Genomic DNA, 23711 nt, shown 5'->3' with positions numbered 1-23711 from the left:
TGTTTGTAAAATATGTGAACTCACAGCTGATAGGTGGAGGAATGTGGTTGCTAAGGTGACGCTGTGGGCGCTGATGTCACAGGTCTTCGTGTTTGTCTCTGCAGGTGAGGTTTATAAACATGCCACTCCATGCCACCTCTGTAGATCTGTCCCTGAGTTTTAAATGGTTGTGCAAAAAAGTCAGAAACACTGTTTACATTTTAAGGCATATTACACAATGCAACAGCTGCATATTTTTAAAGAAATACCTTTGATTTTGCCAGCCTAAGAACATTTCATTACATCCGGCCCTGTATACAGCTACAAAGCTTTTAGTTCAGTGTGTACAAACAGCTGCAGGAAATGGATTCTGTTCTGTTCGTCACTCATCACCTACCTGACACCTCACACCTGTTTCTCACCTGCATCATCTGTTGGACTGAACGTTGGTCTGAAAGCTTCTTGTTGGTTTTTTGATCTACAGTAAACATAAGAGACAGAGTCAGGATTTATTCCAGCCTCCCAGTAAAAAGCAGCAGGTTAGAAATGTCTCAGAGCTTCTTACATGGTGATGCTGGGTAAGAGAAGCCTGTATCACTAAAGCTTGTTTGTTTGTTGGTGTCTTTGTGTTTGTGAATGTAGGTGAAATTTAACTGTTAGAAAACAAACAGTGTTTGTCTGTGAAAAGAGAATTAGCCTGATTTTCACATTGATATCTCTCAAAGAAATCATTACATTACATTTCACTGCCTTAGTCATGACGCACTTATTCATGGTCATCGTACAGCGCAGCCTAACAGACGTCACTTTAACGCGACTTCCTTAAGATATCGAAAGTGTGGCGTTTGAACGAGTTTCTGAAAAACAAATGTTTCAGCTTTATTTAAACCTCAAAGTTAACCTCATGTAGTCAGTTTTAAAACTCTAGTTTTGTTATTAAGAGTCAGATCAGCAGAAACAAGAACACGGAAATGTTTCCTGTAACTGCGTCGCTCTGCTCGACTTTGCTGTTTGTCGGTGTCTTCGTGTTTGTCTCTGCAGGTGAGGTTTATAAACCAAACGGTGTTTCCCTCTGAGATAAAGAGGAATAAACATCAGTCTGGTTTACATGGTACTTCCCAAACATTTAGTTTCTGAGCGTCTGTTTGTGTGACGGCATCACGAGGTCTGTTGGTGTCTGTGGATTTACCCGCTTGGTCAGCGATGCTGTTTCCAGCACAGAGACAAAGAAGTGTAGTGTGTGTGTCAGTGTGATGTGTTGTAGTTTCAGGAGTCAGTATACAGCCAGAGGCCGATCTACAGAGGTGGCATGGAGTGGCATGCTCCACCCTAAAATGATCTCTTGCCACCTCTAGTGCCACAGTAGTTTTATATAGGACATTGTTGTTTGTTAAGGTGTGGCAACAGATTATATTAGGCTGGCACATGCCTCTCTATGCCACCTCTGCAGATCTGCCCCTGAGTTTTAAATGGTTGTACAAAGAAATGTCAGAATCATTGTTTACATTGTAAGGCACATTACACAATGTTACAGACATGCGATATGTGTAAAGAAATGGCTTTGATTTTACCTGTGATTTCCACACCACCCTAAGAACATTTCATTACATCCAGCCCTGTATGCAGCTACAAAGCTTTTAGTTCAGTGTATACAAACAGCTGTAGCTCCATAAAGGCAGCATGCAGAGACTCACAGTGTCTTATAATGAGAGGCTGCTTTCTCTCACACATTATGTTCACTTATTATCAGCACATGTATAAATGTTTATATTACACTGCTTCTTACATTCATCTGAATTATTTTATATAACACTACAAGCAGTGAGTGTGTCTCACTCTGAATGGCTGCTGTATTCAATTTAGTTCAATTCCATTTTATTTATATAAAAATCAAAACAACTGTCACCTCAAGGTGCTTTATATTGTAAGGTAGACCTACTACAATAATACATACAGAGAAAAGGCTCAGGGAGGTGCAGCCATCTGCTACGACCGGTAGGAGGTGAGTGGAGGAAGATAGTACAAAGACATGCTGTGGAAGAGATCTTAAGAGATTAATTAATCATTAAAGATTAAATGCAGAGAGGTATAGTAAAACAAAGTGAGTGAGAAAGGTGACTGAAGAAGGAATACTTAATGCATCATGGAGCATCAGCAGCCTCTATTACAGCATAGCTAAGCGATGATTGTACTTCGACCTTTCACCTCTCTGCTCTGTCTTGTTTCTTCTGTCAGACCAGAATATTATCACAGCTCAGCCTGGACAGAAGAACATCACTCTACCATGTCGAGCTCCAAACAATAATAACAGCATCATCGGTGTAGAGTGGAGCAGATCTGGCATGGAGACAGATTATGTGCTTTTGTACCGGGATCAGCGGTTCGACCTAGAAAACCAGCATCCATCTTTTAAGAACCGGGTGGATCTACAGGACAGACAGATGAAGGATGGAGACGTGTCTTTGGTTCTGAAGGATGTGACAATTAATGATGCTGGAACATACGAGTGTCGTGTCTTCACGAGAGGAAACGTGAGGAAAAGAGCAAATCAGGATGGTGACCCCATCAGCATCATCACACTGAGAGTTGTTCCTCCAGGTGAGTGAGTAGAGTTGAGTGTGTGTGTGATCAGAGGTGAAGCTGCTTCCTGGTTGTTGATGTTTGTTTCTAAAGATGTTGTTGATGAGACTTTGTAGAAAGCAGCTGGTCTGAGTGATGTGATCAGAGTGCAGTAGATAATGTCTGACAGCAGTTTGAAGAGGAAATGGATTCTGTTCTGTTCTTCACTCATCACCTACCTGACAGCTGACACCTCACACCTGTTTCTCACCTGCAGGAGGACCTGTTGGACTGATCGTCGGTCTGAGTGTTTCTGCTGTGCTTCTTGTTGTTGCTGCTGTTGTTGTTTTTGTGTGCTACAGAAAACGTAAACAACAGCAGAGTCAGGATTCATACCAGCCTCCTGTTGAACTGCAGCATGTTTGAAGATGTAAGAGTCGCCTGTATCACTAAGGCACAAAGCAGAGGCCTTTCAGAAACTAAAACAATCACATCATGTAGAAAACCAGAAGAGCTGCTTCATTCCAAAAAGATTTCACAGCAGAGACAATGTTAAAGAAAAAGCTAATTTTTCCTCAAGTAAGAAAAAATAACAGATAATCAAAAAGAAGGAAAAAAGGTGGAGAACAAGGTGCAGCACATTTATCAACTGAAAATGGGAAACTGCAATTATTTAAATTGCAGGTTATTTTAACTGTATTTTGAAAATCCAATTTAAGGAAAAAAAAATATTCTCAAGCATCTGAGGGAGAAATTAAACCCAAAGTGATCCAAGAAGAATCAAAGACATTTTAATCAACAGCCTGCAGTAGTAAACACGTTTACCGTAGATGCTGCATCATGTTGAAAGAATTACTAAAGCCGACACTGTTACTGTTAGCATTGTTAACAACACACATTGTTATGTATATATTTCCAGCACTGAGGATGTTTGGCTTCTGATGTATTGGACAATTGTAAATTAGTATAATTAGTAGTCATGTTCAGTTTTGATGACGTGAATGTTTCAAACACACACAGGTTTTCATCATTTGATTGTACGTTTGGACTGAGGCAGCTAAATTAGTTTGTAGAGAAAAGTGAATGTCAGATTTATGTTTGTGAGCTTAGCTGTGCATATTTACATTTCTGTGGAAACGCAAATTACTTTTTCATAATTTGGTTCTCATCAGTATTCATGAGCTCAGAATGTTGCAGCATCAGAACGAGTGAGTGTGTTTGTTTCATCTTCAGGTTCAGTTATCTGTGAGATCAAACTCATTCTGAGAGGTTTGACCCACACAGACTCATCCTCATGTGGAGATCACAGACAGTAACAGTAATTTTGACAGTGTCATGAAACCAAATCTATGAATGTTTATATATTAGGCAGATGTTTCCTCTGATGTGTGAAGCTTTATTGAACTTTTCATTCCATGAACGACTCTTTTGGTTGTTTGTTTTCTGGGTGTTATTTCAGTTTAAATATTTCAAGAACTTGTTACATTTGTAATGTTTTATTTTATACTTTTTGAATCCGTTTTTGCTAATAAAAAAAAAAACTAGGACTCTATTGTTGTGTTGATTCAGTCTGTTCATGTGTTTTTTGTGGCTGTAACCGTTCTTTTTTATTTCTGGAGCAGCTGATGCAGATTTCTGTCTCATTCTGATACATAGTAAAATAATCTAGACACTCTTTAACTCATATGTGTCAAACTCAAGGCCCGCGGGCCACATCTGGCCCGACGTACATTTATATTCGGCCCACAAGATCAATTTATATAGATTTATTATGGTTGTTATGCATGGTGATATGACACGCTAATAACACACAAACAACAGATCCCATAATGCAGTGCCACCACCAGTAGGGAACGGGTGAAGTGTCTTGCCCAAGGACACAACAACCGAGACTGTAAAAGCCGGGGCTCGAACCGGCAACCTTCCGATTACAAGGCGAACTCCCAACTCTTGAGCCACGATCGCCACAGCTCTACACGCAGTTTGAACCTTGTGTATGTTTGGTAGCACATATCTGTGTGAGAAGCTGTTTTCAGTGATGAAGGTTAACAAAACAGCACACAGGAGTTGTCTCACTGATGAACACCTGTGGTCCATCACAACACAAGACCTCACACCAAACTTAAACAAACTTGTTGCCAAAAAATGGTGCCAAGCATCTACCTCTGACAAAATTGCATAAGAGCAAAAAAACAAAACAAAAAGCAAACCCTGAATTGTAATTTTAATTGTAATTGTAATTTATCACTTTTTCCTCATGGTGGCAGTGTTGTCACACTAAATCATCAATATGTTGCTCTCCACATAACACAGAACACTTTTAAGTGTCAGAATGTCTGTGAAGGTTCTCAGTCATCCAGGTCATCGTAGTCAAAGGAGCTTGCAAAGAAAAGCGTCTGGACTTCTTTAAGTTACTTGAAGACGTTTCACCTCTCATCCGAGAAGCTTCTTCAGTTCTAAGGTCAAGGTCTAAGGTCTAAGGTTGAGATCCCTTCCCAGATGCCTTAACGCCCACTCACATCCTGGGCCATCTGATCTCAGGAATTCGCATGATAAGGTGGGGCCAGGTTTCACAATGAACCCACCCGAAACTCTGGCTGATTGGGACCCACACCCAGTGTCACACCTTGTCTCAGGTGATTAGAGGATCATCAGGGGGTCCTTTTGTCCCTCTGTGGGGGGTTACTCCCACTAGGTTTATATCTGGGACTCTTCACCATTTGACCTTAGAACTGAAGATGCTTCTCGGATGAGAGGTGAAACGTCTTCAAGTAACTTAAAGAAGTCCAGACGCTTTTCTTTGCAAGCTCCTTTGACCCTGAATGTTATGATTTGTTGTTATTTTAACCTTTGCTGAAAAGCACCAATTTTATTTATATTTCTTGTTGGGGGTTTTTGTTGGTTTTTTTGCACGATTTTCATGTTCATACTTTGAATTTGTGTCATTTTGACAAGAGATATTTTTATGAAGAGCAAAATATTTTTAGCTTGTTTTTCATAAAATGGCATAATAGCAACAAAATCTCATTATTTTTATTTCATGTCATTTTAGTGTTTCCTTAAAAGCACAATTTTTATTTATTTCCTCGGGGGGTGCAGCATGTTCATATTTCAAGCTTGTTTAATTTTCACAGGATTTAGTTTTATGGAGAGCAAAATATTTAAAGTTAAAATTTCATGTGTACAATAAATGTTTATCCTGTTTGGCCCATGACCTAAAGTGTGCTTTGAGTTTTGGCCCCCTGTGCAATTGAGTTCGATCCCTGCTTTAACTGCATCAGACTGAGAGATAAACCTTTGTGACTGTTCCTGTAACAAGAAACAAGATGTGAAAAGTTGTTTTGAATCCACTCTGAAAAATGTAAGTGACGTTACTCCTATGAACTTGTGATTTCAGCAGAGAACAGAGATGGTGGTTCAGGGACCAAGAAGAACTCCAGGTACACATAATGGTTTTTGTCTGTTCAGATTATTTACCAGTGGCTGTTTTGATTTTATGGAATGCCAATGTTCCATACGATTTAACCAATGAGTGGACTTGTTGAAAAAAAACAAATCCCTGATTTTTAGTGATGGTGTGCTCCTTGGGCTTCATTGGCCTCAAGCACAGATGATGGAACAATTTTTACACTGGGATGGAAATTGGCATTTATAAGTTTTATGTCATATTCTTTTAAAACTAGAAGTGACATTATTGTACTGGGCTGAAACATGTCACGTGACCTGGGGTAGAAAGAAACTTCCCCCTGGCTGCCTCACCGCTCAGCTAAGAGAGGTTAAAAGGTCTATAACGTAACAGTTTTGTGTGTCTGGAGGAATGTACGAAGATACTGTGTCACCAACTCATAATACGAATAACCCAGAATCAGAAAATCAGCATTTAGTGTGTAATTCTTAAACACAGAACCACAATTTATATGTGGTTTAACTGATGCTTAATAGCATAATCACTTAACACTGATCAAAATATAACCCAACATATTAAACATATGTTTAATATGTTGGGTTATGTGCCAGTTAAACATGTGTGCCAGTTATCAGAATTCGTATGTTGTTTCTTAGGCTTAAATATGCTAAATTTCGCAACACTGCCATGTTGAACTTAAAGAAGTACACATAAATATCCATCCATCTTCTTCCGCGTCTCTGGGGCTGGGTCACGGGGGCAGCAGCCTAAGCAGAGAAGCCCAGGCCTCCCTCTCCCAAGCCACCTCCTCCAGCTTATCTGGGGGAACACGAAGGCGTTCCCAGGCCAGCTGAGAGATATAATCTCTCCAGCATGCCCTGGGTCTGGCACGGGGCCTCCTGCCGGTGGGACACCCAGAACACCTCATCCCGTAGGCAGCCAGGAAGCATCCTTGTCAAATGCCCGAACCACCTCAACTGGCTCCTTTTGATGTGGAGGAGCACCGGCTCTACTCTGAGCCCGTCCCGGATGTCTAACCTATCACCCTATCTCTGAGGAAGCCCATTTCCGCCGCCTGTATCCATAATTTCGTTCTTTTGGTGACTACCCACAGTGACCAAAAAAAATTGAGAAAAATTGAGAGCTTCACTTTTACACCAAGCTGCCTCTTCACCATGATGGAGTGGTAAAATATATATGTTTAAGTACACCGGTATGATGAATCAGAAAATAGAATAACAGTGATTCTAATAACGGGCCTCACTGCACAGGACTCACTGGTGTTAAAGAATGTCTGAGTCTCAGAATTTATGATTTAATAACATTTTGTGTAACTCAAGCTTTAATTATGACATTCACTGTTTAAGCTTTTGTGAAACTGTAAAGGTAAAAGTCTCAGTAATTATTCTTTATCAGTACAAATTGCTCTTACAGGTAACCCCAGAATGATCAAATAATCTCTCGTCGGAGTCTGCTATCCAAGCTAGTAAAACCTTCCCAGAAATAACTAGTTACATCATGACAGAGGAGTTTCCCAATGAGAAAAAAGTCAAAACGATCCCATGGTGACAGTGATCCTGGTCATAGTTCTGGTGGACTTAAGATTTCATTTGTTCTTTCTGCAGCTGAATCTATTGGGTCCATCAAGTGGCAATCTTTAGCTTGAGCTGAAGCAGTTCACAGCCAAGTGCACTGATAAAAGCTATTTTGGAGAGAGGTATATATAATCTATGGAAATCATGTAAAATTTACTCTATTATTGCACTCAGCCAAGGAATTATAAAGTAATGGGTTAATTATACCCTTTTCCAAACAGTAACAACATTACATTAAAAAATGCAGTAAAATATACCCCCAAAGAATGAGTCTTATGTTCCTAATTGCGCATGCGCCAGACCGCGCTTTTTGACCAAGCGGGACAGCAAGCAAATTCTGGGTCCTTTTTCCAGCTTCCAATGAACCCGATCGAACCACAGAAGGGAAGGTAAGCTATTTACATACAGTGGGGCAAAAAAGTATTTAGTCAGCCACCGATTGTGCAAGTTCCCCCACCTGAAATGATGACAGAGGTCAGTAATTTGCACCAGAGGTACACTTCAACTGTGAGAGACAGAATGTGAAAAAAAAATCCATGAATTCACATGGTAGGATTTGTAAAGAATTTATTCGTTGACATGGGCTCTGGCGTCTGGTAGGGTTTCGCAGTACAAGGTGATGAGGGACTTGAGGTATTTGAATTGAGTGACTTTGGTCAGTGGCTCGCCGTCAATGGTGATGGTACCATCGGTCATTGGAGGTACTAAATCTTCTTGTTCGCCATTTTTGGAGAGAGGATCTTTCCACGCTTGTATTTGGGTTTGCAAGTTTTTTTTATAAGCTCACATCATGTGCAACCCTGATTTTGTCTGATTTTTGCTGAGGCCAGCACCCTCTTTGCTGCCAATTTCAGCGAGTGGTATCGAGCAACGTCTTTGTGAGTTCGCAACTGCCACCAAGTCTTAAAGGCTTCTTCACTTTTAAAAAAAGCCAGCCCCCGACCTCTGTGTTTGAACCAATAGAAAGCTGGTGCTCAGAGGAAGAGGGCGGGCTTTACTTGGTGTCAGTGTGAGAAATGAAAAGAAGCTCAAATGAGTGAGAAGGACGATGAAGGAAACATCTGTGCTGTGTCTGCTCTGTAAGTAGAATCTCTGTGTTTGTTTGAATTCTTGTACTTTGACTGTCTGCTCTCCTGATAACTGATGATGGAGGAGAAGACATGAAAACAAATCAGGCTGAATTCAAGTTCAAACACCACGAGGACCAACTGCAGGTCTGAACTGACTCTTTATCTTTGCTCAGGAGTCGAGGAAACACAGCAGGCAGTGAAAAGCTCAAATCATTCACTCATTATATCAACACAGCTGGACAAATGAATTTACTGTGGTATTTGAATGCAGTAGATATTTTCCATATAATCACAGTGTAGTCAGTGCAAATTTAAAAAAAAAAATATAACACTAGAATGTGAGCTATGACAAACACAAAACTCAAAATACCTTGTCAACGACACAGGAACCACAATACTGTGTAGTGTCGCGGTTCGAATTTTGAGGAAGAGACATACGACTGAAAGTCTATAGTGGGTCAACACAAATTATTTTATTAAAACACATATATTCGGTGAAGATAGGCACTGCAAAACAATCAGGCTCCATCTCCCCCCCTTACAATAGGTGGTTGTGATATTTACTTATGATGACCAGTAACTCGCGTCACTAAAACAGAACAGTTCTCCAGAGACATCTATTTATTCTACTTATTAGACTTAAACAACACTTGCAATCAGTTTACCCAGACAGGCTATGTCTGTGTCGTTAATTTAAGTGCATGACCTCCCTCTACCTCATCTGTTACTGTGCAAACATCCACAGCACAGGGCACACGGCCTTTATTTCCTTTCTTAAACAATCATAGAAAACATTTGTTAAATTGTATATATATATATAAGCAATCCTTCCAGCTTGAACTTTGCTCCATTGATCGGCCAGACATTGCGCTGCCCGTAGCTTCGAACCATTAATTAACTTAACCAAGCTTCAACCCTTTAATTATGCAATATGTGTATAACATGATTACAGTTGCACCTGCAATGAAAGATTATGTGCTTATGCTAACACCTAAAATACAGAATTTAATATAACCTCACCAGTTTCCATAAATGTGTCAATGAAATGATAACAATGATAGATCATAAATGATGCAACAGTAATAATAAGGATTATGCATAGTAACATAGATTATGAATATAAAATAATATTTCATCTCGACAGTAGATTTCCTCAACATTCAAAAGACATGTTTGTTTAACTGGTGATTCTAAAATGGCTAAAATGGGTGTGAATGATATTCTTCACTGGACTGATGACCTGTACACCCTGTGACAGCTGGAATCGATCAATGTCAGCTTTTTAGGTTTACACATCTTTCAAGCTTTTATAGAAACTTTATTGAAACATGTTGCTGGCATCTAACTGAAAATATGCAGAAGTATGAAAGAGTGATGATAAATGGTTAACATATCTTCCACAAGCTATATTTATGATTACACACTGAGAAGATACATCAGAGAGAGATGACTTTGTGTGTTTGTCAGCTGTTTGTGTGGAGTTGTTCTTTATGTTCACCTCAAATCAACCCGAGTGTCATTTCTCTTTAGTTCTGATCTCACTGCTGAGCTGCACAACAAACCAAGGTCAGTAACCTTCTTCTGTCACAGTTTAAACCTGAGAAATGCTCACTGATATGACCTAATTGGGTTCATGTTTCACAATGGAGCTCACATGTAAAACTTCACCTTTTCACCAAAATTCTCATTTTCAACCTGATAAACTCTGACATGTTTTACACATTTGGATTAAAACTTTTACTTTCAGTAAAGATCTCAAAGACGTGATCATCAGTTTTTCATTGTAACCCTCACAGCTCGTCTGACTGTGAGTCCCAGCAGCTCTCAGTTCTTTAAAAGAGACTTTGTGTCTCTGAGCTGTGAGGAGGACGACAGCTCTGCTGGATGGACTCTGAGGAGAAACACGAGCAAAGGACAGAGGACTCAGTGTGGAGATATTTGGGGAGAAGGTGCTGGTTCTTCCTGTAACATCGGCATGATGATGCTTCATGACAGTGGAGTTTACTGGTGTGAGTCCAGAGAGGGTCCCATCAGTAACATGGTTAACCTGACAGTCACTGGTAAGCTGAGTGTGTGGAGTTAGTGTTGATGAAGCTGTGTGTAAATGGATGAAATGCTGTAGTTTGTCTCTGTGCTCAGATAAATCAGTGATCCTGCAGAGTCCTGTCCTCCCTGTGATGGAGGGAGATGACGTCACTCTGCTCTGTAAAACAAAGACCACTCCCTCCAACCTCCCAGCTGCTTTCTATAAAGATGGCGCCCTCATCAGGAAGCAGCCTACAGGTCACATGACCATCCAGCATGTTTCCAGGTCTGATGAAGGCCTCTACAAGTGTGACATCAGCGGTCATGGAGAGTCTCCATCCAGCTGGATCACTGTCACAGGTGACACACTCACCTGTCTGTGTTTCTGCAGCTTTCAACATTCACAATGTGACGACAACTTAATGACTGTGTTTGCTTTATTTTAGACAAACACACCACAACACCTCCACCTACATCCACACCTCCACCCACATCCACACCTCTACCTATATCCTCCTCTATCTCTACACCAACCTCGCCTCCTGGCTCTCCTCCTGTTCTCTCAGTGATGTCATCTGTTGGATCAGTGTGTGTTGTGGTTCTACTGGTGTTACTGGCTCTGCTGGTGAGACGATGTGTCCACAGGAAACCTGAAGGTGAAAGTCAATTGAGATGTTTGGGTTTTGATAAGCTGCAGATTTTTTCTATGCATTTTATTTTCTGTGCATAATTTTACATGAGATGTTTGTGCAGTTACATTTTATCCTCCTGACTACCAGGAAAAAATGTTGTCCAATCAAAAAAAAGTTAAAGACTGAAATAATTTTTTGGGAAAAAAAAGTTTACATTTTTTAGATATCACATGTCCACTGCAGAGGACATTGGAAGGCCAAACGTGCAAAAATGAACTTTGATGGCAAACATTTGCTTCAAATCTTCACCAAGGAGAAGTTTGAACTCAAGGAACTGTAGTGGTTTCTTCCCCCAAAACTGCAAGTCACTGCTATACTGAAGCCACGAGTTGGTGATTGCCAGATCAAAAAGTAGAGAACTGCACATACCGTCAATTTCTGACAGTATGTACACCATCCTGTAGAAACTCAACATTTGGCAACAAGGTCCACGTCACCTATATTGGTCGTGTACTCAGCAATTGCCAGTGGACTTGGCACATGGACAAACCTTTTGTTTTTCTTAGACCATCTTGTGCGTCTGTCCTGAGGTTGATTGCCATAGGCAGAGGATGTCATGACAACTGTCCAACCACTTAATGACAGCAAGTTCAGGTCTGAGTACCATCCCTGATGCTCCTCCTTCTTTCTTCTTCAAGGGCTTATTCCCTATGATCTTCTTCATCAGACAACTCAAGATCTGGGTTTCCCTCATCAAACTGCAATAAATTTCTTTCTTCTTCTAAAAATGACTCCTTTTCTGGTCATTTAAAAAAACAGAACAAAATGGAGGAAATGACTACAAATGTCCACTACAGAGGACATTTTTTAAACACTTCAATACTATACTAAAATGAAGTTAGAATTAAGTATACTATGTTTTAATGTGTTATTAAGAGACTTATTTAAAATATGCTAACAACATTTATAGCTAAAAATTGCTCAATAAGAAGTTTTATGCACTTACTTTTCTTCTTCCCATAAAATGTGCTTGCAGCGATGGCCGCCATGTTCCCTAATGAAAAACTAAAGTTCCCAAAGCTCCACCCCTTCACATTTGGTATCATTGGAAAGCCCTAAATGTCCTCTGTAGATACCAAAAGGAGGCAATTCTGTAGTATGCAGTGCATGGGAGATATTCAGGTTTAGAAAGGTGCACTACAGAGGACAAATTTGCATTGCTGGTAGTCAGGAGGATATTGTTACACAACTAGCTCACATTTTACACATTACATCACTTTTTTCATTTTTGTTAGATTGAAGTTCCATTTAGACTCTTGACAGTAAAATATTTCACTGTTAAATTTGCAATCAATTCAACAGCTCACGATGAACCTGCAGAAGATGACAACATGCAGAGAGATGTGAAAATATCACATCACCAACAGCAGATGAACAGAGGTAATATTGGGTTTCACAAGATTCTTGAGTGTTTGCAGAAAAATGATTTAGAAAAAAAAAGAATGAGAAGATGCCTGAATCTAATTTTGCCATGTAAGTATAATTAATTAAAACTTGTAAGTGAAATTAAAACTGTTGGAGCTCCAAAACAGTCAAACAGTACACAACACAGCAGAGAGGTCCAGTTCAGGGACTGCAATTAGCTGAGGTAAAGCCTAGCAGACAGCTAGCAGCTACAGCTGGGTATCGAAAACCAGTTCTTGTTGAGAACCAGTTCCCACTGTTTCAATTCCTTGGAATTGTTTGCTATTTTTGCAAACGATTCCCTTATCGATTCCAGTCGCCCCGAATGACGTCACCACGTTGCGGAGCGTCATTTACCTGACAGGAAACATGGTGGCTCAAACGCTAAAAAGTTTGGTTATACTTTACGAGAATGGATGACAACAGGGCAACTTACAATACTTGCAAAGTAGATATTTCATTTAAGGGAGGAAACACTACAAATATGCAAAAGCATTTGCTCACAAAACACGCGATAACCTTAAATGAATGTCGTGATTTTAATTCCGCTCCAGACTTGTGAATCTCAACCCAGCAGCAGCGGTAACGTTTGCACGTCCTCTCCCGTTAATGTGGCAGGTAAATAATCAACTAACAGTGCATATCATTATTTTACATTTACAATTTTTTTTCCCGGGGACCCTGTGACACCCCATTGAAGAGCCGTAGGCTGTGGATCTCTTAAGGATCTCTTAAGATCTCACTGTTGGGTTTGTAAGGCCAGGCTACTCCTAAATTTCTATCTTGTTCAAAGAAAAACAAAGTTCTAAGCTAATCGACCTCAGTGTTGTCTTTTTAAAAAAAAAAAAAAAAAAAAAAGAATCGATAAAGAATCAAATCGTTAAACAGAATCGAAAATGGACTCGGAATCATGAAAATCAATACCCATCAATACCCATCCCTACCTATGACTCTGTACCGTGTTTTCTGGACCATAAGGCACATTGTCGATGAAAGGGTCTGTTTTCATACATAAGGCATGTTAGATTTTATCAAGTGGAAAAAAGTTAGCGTTCATCCTCCAGCTTCACCATGGTTATGTTATGCTAACATAGCTGTGTCGTTACCGATCACATAGCACATCATTATATACCAGCTAGTCCAACTTCAGTAACCCTGCAAAAGTCACTGCTGTTTAGTTTTCTGTGATCATTTATGGTGGAGGTGATAGCAGAGTTGTACGTTTGAATTTTTTCACAAATCTCTCAGTCACAACATGGTATATCATGTTTAGGTGGAAACTAGTGAGCTAACGTCCTACTAACTTCTAACTCCATTAAATTTAATAAATTTTGTTTTCATGGGTGCCTGGATGTTAAACTTAGTTGTTAAACCTGGTAAATGCTGATCATTTTATTAAAGATGAAAGAATCTAGACAGTTTTTAACTCTCAGTGATCCAGCAGTGTTCATTTGACTTTGGGACCTGAAGCCGAAGGAGTTTTGGACCCTGATTATACGGCGAGGCGCCTGACTACCAGAACACAAAGTTGTATTGATGTATAGCAACTTGAAATGCTCCCAAAAATGGCTCCACAGCATGTAAAAATATAAAGTAAGCTCTGGCATTCTTGGTTCTATGGTAGGTCTTAAAACTTTAATACATACATATACATACTATACATCAATACAACCATTATAGCCCAAATTTTAATAATATGTCTGCACATAAATTGCAAAAATGTACAATAAACTACAAAAAATTGAAAATCGTTTTTGTTTTTTCAACATATATTTTTAGGTAGAAAATTTTTTATGAGGCTTATCCCTCAAAACCGTAAAAACAAAAAAGTTGCACAAAATAGTTTCCCACCACAGGAAATTCATTTTGAGTGTCTTCAGAGTTTTACTTTTGAAATACACCAATTTTTATATAATGCAGTGTTATGGTTCAAAATATTGGGGATGGAGACAAGAGAAAAAACCACAATAACAACACTGGTCCAGTCGGGTTGAGTCAAACGATGATTTTAATGATCACACGCGTGGGAGATGGACACTGATGCAGACAGCCTCAGATCTCAAAATGGTGGAGTATTGCTCAAACTCTTATATTAGGCTTTTTGCCTCCACCTTATCACAAAAAGCCTAAACATTCACATGCTTTCTCTCACACAGCGCCTAAGCTACGACCTTGGCTCCCCGTCTATCTACTCCAGTATATTCTGTTCTCTTCTAATCAGACAAATAAGGCGATGACTTTCTGCAAACAGTATTTCTTATAACTCAGCAGTATAATGCATCATAAAACAATATCCTTCATCCACAATAAATCAGCAGTCTACTTTAATGCAAATCAGTTTAACTAATGCAATAGTTGTCAGCTTCTTCTAATTCAGAAAAATAATGCAAACTAAAACTACATAATAATTCACAATCTTTAATTAGGGGTATAACATGGCATAAAATGATATTATAATCTAATAGCAGGAAAAACTAAAATAAATATTGTAATGCAAATTTGCAAAAAAAACAGCATATGCATCAAAATAAACTATTTCCAGCAGTGCAATTTGAGTCCTAAGCATCCCAGAAACGACACAGAGAGTCATAAAGTTAAACATAACTTTTAAAAACACCAGTATAGGCTCTTAAGGCCCTGATGGTAAGAAAAAACAACTAAATTTCCGCAAAATGACTTCACTTCCGGTTTCGGGCGGGTCCTGGCGGACATGCGATAGTTCACGCTGATGGATGTAGGAAGTGTTATGAACAGCTGATCAGATCGGCAAAGCGTGTTTCTGGAGTATTATGTTTTTGTTGCTGCAAGTGCTTTTTATGCAGTTTTTGCAAAGTTATATGTGGAAGGAAACTGTGACCGAGGACAAGCTGATGGCATAAGATGTAAGGACAACTCCTCCGGTTTCATATGCAAAACAAATTATTGCGCTAGCTTACGTGGTTGCAGTGCTACCGGGATTTAAAAATAGTTACGCAAAACAGAGCGTGCTGCTCTGACCGGCTTTAAATGGTTAGGTTAAAGGGTTAAAATACAAAATATGAGTAACTTTATTCTTTTCCAGTTACCGTTTAAAAATGTGGTATTTAGAATACTGTTACTTTTTTGAAATAAATGGATTACACTGCGGTACTTTCCTGTTTCATATTGTGGCAGATAAGGCCTGTTTCGGTTTTGTTTGACAGCTATGTTCTGTTGTTCCAGGCGGCAGCGTTACAGTTGCCATGGTTACAGGTCTCTGCAACTGTGTGTTTCCTGGGTGAGAGAGCGCCTTTTTGTTGTTGTTCTTGTGCTAAGCTAAAAGGCAGAATGCTACAGGTATAGCTCTAAAGAATGTAGCCTCATGGGCAGTGTAGTCCGTGCTGCGGGGAAAATGGACTGCCATACACGTTATGTGTCTGTGAGTGTGAGGAGGGAGAAAAAGGTGAGTGGAAAAGTACGAGCTGTCATCGAGCAAAAACAGGAGCTGGAAGCATGTAAATATAATAATAACCACTTCAGCCAAGAAGAGTGCCTGACGAGCCCAGTTGTAAGTACACTTAAGACTCGACTGTACACCGTGTTCGTGTTTTCCTCCGAAACAATAAGTTCGGTTGGAGCAGCCTTTCAACGCCTCTCTCTGTCTCTCGCAAGCAAAGGTGACCCACACAACAAAGTAGAGCTAGTTTTCGGATATGAGCCCAACACGAACCCAACATGTTAGTCAGAGGTCCCTTTACTACGGTTCGGAGCCGCGGACCTTCAATAATAGTAACAAATCACACAGCAATAGTAAATTCAATTGTTTACGCTGTGTGATGCAGAGTCACTGACAGTTGTTGTTTTGTAGAGAGAGTGCTGTACCATGAGTGACTTCTGTTGTGCTATTGTTGAACCTTGAGGCACATTGTAGCCCCGGCAAGTGTTTTAATAAAGAACTCCCCCTACTAGCTTGGGGTTGAATAACAAGCTCAATCTCTCTCTGTGAGCTTCTTTGTTAAGATTCCTCTGCATGCTACAATATTAAGTAATCCAAAGTATTCAGGATATGTTGCTGTCATTACATGGGACCAAAAGTGGTTCACCTGTATTGACCGAGCAAATGCATTCTTTTGTCTCCCACTGCACGAGTCACTCAGAGACATTTTCTCATTCACATACAGAGGCCGGAAATTCAGGTACACACGCTTGCCACAAGGCTTTGCACTCTCACCAGGCATTTTCAATCAGGTGCTGAAAGAGGCACTGTCACCATGTCAACTGTCTGATGGTTGTACTGATACAGTATGTTGATGATCTTCTCATTGCAGCCCCGTCAGCAGCGGCCTGCAGTTGGTCCGACCAGAGGTAACATTTCTGGGCCGAGTGATCGCACACAAATCAGTGGGATTAATGAACACACACAGAGACCAAATTCTGACACATCCAAAACCAAGAACTGTAAAGGAGTTGCTTTCTTTTCTTGGCTTGACAGGTTACAGCAGGCAGTTCATCCCGAACTATGCCGTCAAAACGGCCCCTTTAAGGGACCTGATAAAGCAGGCGGGCGTTCGAAGTCTTAAGGCTGAATTGCCCTGGACGCCGGACACAGAGCCGGCGTTCATTTCACTAAAACAAGATTTGTCAAGAGCCACAGACCTGGCCACACCTAACTACGATGAGGCGTCTTGAGTACCGTAATGGAATATGTTACAGAATACATTTTGGGGCATGTAATCTGTAATGGAATACCTTTTAAAAGTAACCTTCCCAACACTGTTTTCTATTGGTTCAAAGGCAGTGAGCGGGAGACTGACTTTTTCACTCTGTGCTTACTGAACATTGAACATTGTGTTTGTGTGCTGGCCTTTGTGTTTGTTGTCTGTGGTTAACAAAAGCTAACACCTCTGCAGTTGTACCATTTCCCATTTATGATTAAAAAACATGGAATTTTAAACATTTAAAATTCCATTCATGTCAGTGATGTTCTTTGATTTTCCAGTTGCAGTTTGCTCGTCAGTGAGAACAGAAGACGTCTATTATGGAGAAATCATCATCAAAGACAAGAAAACCAGATCAAAGATGAGAGGTAAAGCTGCTCTTCTTTGCATCATGTCTACTGTGATGGAACGAGTTGAAAAATAGGAGTCGTCTCAGGAATTATTAGAAAAAATATAGTTTCCATTTATTTAATTATTTATTTATTTAACCCCCAAAAATTATATTTACAAGCGTAATAAATGTTGAGCTCATACAAGAGGTCAAAGAAACAAAACTGAACTCATGCAAAGACTGCAAACTTAACAAACCAAATGACTGCTACAAACAAACATAACTGACCTAAACATGAAATGACATACAAGGGTGTCACAGTCTGGCGAGGGCAGACTGCAGGGGTTGACAAAAAGACCCAAAACGCAGACTCCAAGGAACAGGGAACAGAACTTGAAATGTTAACAAAAGGTGAGCCGTTTAATATGGCTGGTAGAAAAGGTACAAACAAAGGGCAAGGCAACTGAAGTAAAATTAACAGAAACCTAAACTGGGGAATCTAAACAAACAATAAGAAAAACCTAGACAAGAAACTTGGAAGCATGGCATGGCATGGACAACAGACGACCTGACAATCACACGCTGAAAACAGAGGACTTAAATACACAGGTGATTAGGGGAAGTGGGAACACGTGGAGGAACAGCTGACTGACATGAGCCTAATGACAGGACAAGGGAAGTGAAACTAAATACAATGAACAAAGAACACACGACTCCTTCAAAATAAAACAGGAAACATGAGACAGACATGATAATACAAACTTGATAACATAAGACACGCAGCATGAAACACAAAGGGTGAGGGGAAGCTTAAATACAGGGAAAGAAAACACAAGGAGTCTAATAACCAAATGAACTTAGATAACCTAATGAACAAAATAAACTCAAACTTAAAACACTGGGTCAAAAGACCCAGGATCATGACAAAGGGTATATATAATGGCTGATCAGACCATTGTGACACAAACAAAACAAAATCATAAATCACGAACGATGCAGTACAATCTAGTTTGTTAATAAACTAAACACCAAAGAAGAAAATCAAAACCCCATTAAACCCTAAACTCAAATATTTAATTAAATACAAATACTTTGTTTTTAAAGTAAAGAAAACACACATTCTCCCCTTCAGCAGGAAGTGGTGGTGTGGTCCAATTACAGGGAGTGCAGAATTATTAGGCAAGTTGTATTTTTGAGGAATAATTTTATTATTGAACAACAACCATGTTCTCAATGAACCCAAAAAACTCATTAATATCAAAGCTGAATGTTTTTGGAAGTAGTTTTTAGTTTGTTTTTAGTTGTAGCTATTTTAGGGGGATATCTGTGTGTGCAGGTGACTATTACTGTGCACAATTATTAGGCAACTTAACAAAACACAAATATATACCCATTTCAATTATTTATTTTTACCAGTGAAACCAATATAACATCTCCACATTCACAAATATACATTTCTGACATTCAAAAACAAAACAAAAACAAATCAGCGACCAATATAGCCACCTTTCTTTGCAATGACACTCAAAAGCCTGCCATCCATGGATTCTGTCAGTGTTTTGATCTGTTCACCATCAACATTGCGTGCAGCAGCAACCACAGCCTCCCAGACACTGTTCAGAGAGGTGTACTGTTTTCCCTCCTTGTAAATCTCACATTTGATGATGGACCACAGGTTCTCAATGGGGTTCAGATCAGGTGAACAAGGAGGTCATGTCATTAGTTTTTCTTCTTTTATACCCTTTCTTGCCAGCCACGCTGTGGAGTACTTGGACGCGTGTGATGGAGCATTGTCCTGCATGGAAATCATGTTTTTCTTGAAGGATGCAGACTTCTTCCTGTACCACTGCTTGAAGAAGGTGTCTTCCAGAAACTGCCAGTAGGACTGGGAGTTGAGCTTGACTCCATCCTCAACCCGAAAAGGCCCCACAAGCTCATCTTTGATGATACCAGCCCAAACCAGTACTCCACCTCCACCTTGCTGGCGTCTGAGTCGGACTGGAGCTCTCTGCCCTTTACCAATCCAGCCACGGGCCCATCCATCTGGCCCATCAAGACTCACTCTCCGGCGCCCCCCGTGTGCGGCAGCCTGTTACAGCAGCTCTGCTCATTCTGAGTTTCTTTCTTTCTTATCTTTTTCTTCTCGTAATTTTTTATAACTAACGTATCAGTAATTAGACTCTGCAACCATGTTCTACCGTTTTGTGCTAGTTCTGGTCGTTTTTCTTAGTTTATTTCTACTTTTTTCACCCGTGTCTGGGGACCCAGAGCAGCGATCCTTTGTTTACAGTAAGGATCAGCTGTTAGCGCTGCGTCCTGCAGCGGTACTGCCGGCGGGAAGGAGTGCCGTCGCCCGAGAAGGAGACGTTATTGACCATCTCTTCCTTCTGTAATTATTGGAAACGTAAGATCTTTACCCAATAAGATGGATGAGCTCACGTCGCTAACCTGGTCACAGAGGGAGTACCGGCAATGTAGCATCATGATGCTAACGGAGTCGTGGCTAACACCGCTAACTCCGGACACGAGCGTGACACTACCGGGATTTCAGATGCTGCGAGCGGACAGGACGAGAGAGAGCGGTAAGAGGAAAGGAGGGGGACTGACAGTGTTTGTGAACGACAGATGGTGTAACCCTGGGCACATCACTGTGAAAGAACAACTCTGCAGCAGAGACATTGAGCTGTTAGCCGTTAGCATGCGTCCGTACTATCTGCCCCGGGAATTCTCGCATGTTATCGCGATAACAGCGTATGTCCCCCCCCTCGGCCAACGCGGATGCAGCCTGTGACACTCTCCACTCAGTGGTCAGCAGACTGCAAACACAATCTCCGAGAGCCCTTCTCATAATATCAGGGGACTTCAATCATGCCTCACTGGACTCCACACTGCCCACCTTCACCCAGTATGTTACCTGCTCAACCAGAGACAATAAAACACTGGACTTACTGTATGCCAATGCAGAAGAGGCATACAGTTCATCACCTCTCCCTCCACTGGGCAAATCTGACCACAACCTGGTGCACCTTGTCCCTGTGTATGAGCCCTTAGTGCGCAGGGAGCCACCAGCCACCCGCACAGTGCAGAGATGGTCTGAGGAGAGCGAGGAGGCTCTTAAGGACTGTTTTGAGTCGACTGTGTGGGAGGTGATCTGTGACGACCACGGAGAGGACATCGACGGCCTTACTACATGCATTACGGACTATATTAATTTCTGTGTGGATAACACCGTACCTACCAGGACTGTACGGTGTTTCTCCAACAACAAACCTTGGATTACCCCAGAAATTAAAGCTGTCCTCAAGCAGAAGAGGAGGGCCTTCAAATCCAAAGACAAAGAGGAGTTGAAAAGGGTGCAGAGAGAGTTGAGGGGACTGATAAGGAATGGGAAGGACAGCTACAGGCAGAAGATGGAGAAACAGCTTCAGCAAAACAACGTTGGTGAAGTCTGGAGAGGCCTCAGAACCATCTCAGGCCACAAACAGCAGAACTCTCTGCCTGGGAGGGATGTGAGGTGGGCAAATGAACTGAATCATTTCTTCAACAGATTTGATTCAGCCATGAGGCAGTCTGCAACATCGGCTGCAGACTCACCCACCCCCACTGCTGCTGTTCCACCTCTGACACCTCAGACACTTCACACTTCTTCTATTCACCCTGCTCACTCCCCCCCACCCCCAACAACAGCATCTAATACACACTCAACACAAGGCTCCAGCCTGTCTCTCTCAACCACCCAGGTTAGGAGGGAACTGAGGAGGATTAATGGCAAGAAGGCAGCGGGTCCAGATGGCATCAGCTCGAGGGTCGTCAGGTCCTGCGCGGACCAACTGTGTGGGGTGATGGAGCACCTCTTCAACCTGAGCCTGAGGTTGGGAAGAGTCCCACAGCTATGGAAAACCTCCTGTGTTGTTCCAGTGCCAAAGACTTCACGCCCCAAGGACCTCAACAGCTATAGGCCGGTGGCTCTGACATCCCACCTGATGAAGACCCTGGAGCGGTTGGTCCTGGCTCAGCTTCGGCGCCTAACAAGCTCATCACTGGACCCACTTCAGTTTGCCTACCAGCCTGGCATCGGAGCGGATGATGCCGTCATTCACCTCCTACATCGTTCCCTCGCTCACCTGGAGACCGCTGGAAGCACTGTGAGAATCATGTTCTTTGATTTCTCCAGTGCCTTCAACACCATTCTTCCCTCGGTTCTGAAGGACAAGCTGGAGAACTCTGGAGTGGACCATCACCTCACTACCTGGATTTTGGACTACCTCACCGACCGACCACAGTATGTGAGGACTCAGGGCTGTGTGTCGGACAGGGTCGTCTGCAGTACGGGGGCCCCACAGGGAATGGTTCTGGCTCCGTTCCTCTTCACCATCTACACTGCAGACTTCTCCCACAACTCCACCCAGTGCTTCCTGCAGAAGTTCTCTGATGACTCTGCAATAGTCGGCCTCATCACTGATGGGGACGACAAGGAGTACAGAGGTCTGACCCAAGACTTTGTGGACTGGTGCCAACTGAACTACCTCCAGATCAACGCCAGTAAAACCAAGGAACTGGTGGTAGACTTCCGCAGGCACAAGCATTCTCCACTGCAACCACTGAACATCCAGGGTATGGACATTGAGGCTGTGGACAGCTACAGGTACCTTGGTGTTCATCTGAACAATAGACTGGACTGGACTCATAACTCAGACGCCCTCTACAGGAAAGGGCAGAGCAGGCTGTACTTGCTGCGGAGACTCAGGTCATTTGGAGTGGAGGGCCCACTCCTGAAGACCTTCTATGACTCTGTGGTGGCTTCTGCTATCTTTTATGGTGTGGTCTGCTGGGGCGGCAGCATCTCTGCTGGGGACAGGAAGAGACTGAACAGGGTGATCCGAAGGGCCAGCTCTGTTCTAGGATGCCCTCTGGACCCAGTGGAGGTGGTGAGTGACAGGAGAACGGTGGCTAAGCTGTCATCACTGTTGGACAACATCTCCCACCCCATGCAGCAGACTGTGACAGCACTGAGCAGCTCCTTCAGTGGGAGACTGCGGCACCCACGGTGTGGGACGGAGAGATTTCGCAGGTCTTTCCTCCCCACTGCTGTCAGACTCCACAACAAAGACTTTAACTGAACAAACACACACATCCACACATGTGCAATAACACTAAGTGCAATAATCTTTTCTGGCATCGTTGTATTTTTACTCAGTTGTATATAGCATTTGTATTCTATTTTTATCTTATTGTATATTTTTATTCTATTTTATTCTACTGTATATAGTATATTATTTTTATTCTATTCTGTACAGCTGTGTACTGTATTTATTCTTATCGTATTCTAATTTTTGCTTCATAACTTTTGCACTGTCCACTTCCTGCTGTGACAAAACAAATTTCCCACGTGTGGGACTAATAAAGGTTATCTTATCTTATCTTATCTCTCTCATTTCATCAGTCCATAAAACCATAGAAAAACCATTCTTGAGATGTTTCTTGGCCCAGTCTTGACGTTTCAGCTTGTGTGTCTTGTTCAGTGGTGGTCGTCTTTCAGCCTTTCTTACCTTGGCCATGTCTCTGAGTATTGCACACCTTGTGCTCTTGGGCACTCCAGTGATGTTGCAGCTCTGAAATATGACCAAACTGGTGGCAAGTGGCATCTTGGCAGCTGCACGCTTGACTTTTCTCAGTTCATGGGCAGTTATTTTGCGCCTTGGTTTTTCCACACGCTTCTTGCGACCCTGTTGACTATTTTGAATGAAACGCTTGATTGTTCGATGATCACGCTTCAGAAGCTTTGCAATTTTGAGACTGCTGCATCCCTCTGCAAGATATCTCACTATTTTTGACTTTTCTGAGCCTGTCAAGTCCTTCTTTTGACCCATTTTGCCAAAGGAAAGGACATTGCCTAATAATTATGCACACCTGATATAGGGTGTTGATGTCATTAGACCACACCCCTTCTCATTACAGAGATGCACATCACCTA

General features: G+C 41.5%; 2 protein-coding genes across 2 annotated transcripts in view; both read left to right on the top strand.

The window, feature by feature from the left end:
* The first annotated feature begins 783 nt into the window (after nt 1-783).
* Nucleotides 784-4051, top strand: LOC147334122 (cell surface A33 antigen-like). The gene is made up of 3 exons (XM_086286764.1): nt 784-1020; nt 2215-2577; nt 2816-4051. Exons 1-3 carry the CDS (start codon nt 951-953, stop codon nt 2962-2964), a joined length of 582 nt encoding a protein of 193 aa, XP_086142890.1. The 5' UTR covers nt 784-950; the 3' UTR covers nt 2965-4051.
* Nucleotides 4052-8587: 4536 nt separating this feature from the next.
* The window catches only part of LOC147334121 (Fc receptor-like protein 5), a 33099-nt gene continuing 17975 nt past the window's right edge, over nt 8588-23711 (top strand). The window contains exons 1-3 of the mRNA XM_086286691.1: nt 8588-8618; nt 10140-10175; nt 10406-10669. Coding sequence (XP_086142817.1) covers nt 8588-8618; nt 10140-10175; nt 10406-10669 — 331 coding nt within the window. The remainder of the gene's footprint in view (nt 8619-10139; nt 10176-10405; nt 10670-23711) is intronic.

Source organism: Aulonocara sp. 'chitande type north' Nkhata Bay, linkage group LG3 (assembly GCF_057382095.1).
Source record: "Aulonocara sp. 'chitande type north' Nkhata Bay isolate Kocher_YH1m ecotype deep benthic linkage group LG3, A_spYH_male_GT1.1, whole genome shotgun sequence".
Taxonomy (NCBI): Eukaryota; Metazoa; Chordata; class Actinopteri; order Cichliformes; family Cichlidae; genus Aulonocara; species Aulonocara sp. 'chitande type north' Nkhata Bay.
The sequence above is the reverse complement of the archived record's forward strand: the minus strand, read 5'-3'. Positions and strand labels throughout refer to the sequence as shown.

Coding starts and splice junctions, on each gene's coding strand:
- LOC147334122 (XM_086286764.1), top strand. CDS start 951: ATGTTTCCTGTAACTGCGTCGCTCTGCTCGACTTTGCTGTTTGTCGGT. Junction 1,021..2,214: donor CTTCGTGTTTGTCTCTGCAG/GTGAGGTTTATA, acceptor TTCTTCTGTCAG/ACCAGAATATTATCACAGCT. Junction 2,578..2,815: donor ACTGAGAGTTGTTCCTCCAG/GTGAGTGAGTAG, acceptor TCTCACCTGCAG/GAGGACCTGTTGGACTGATC.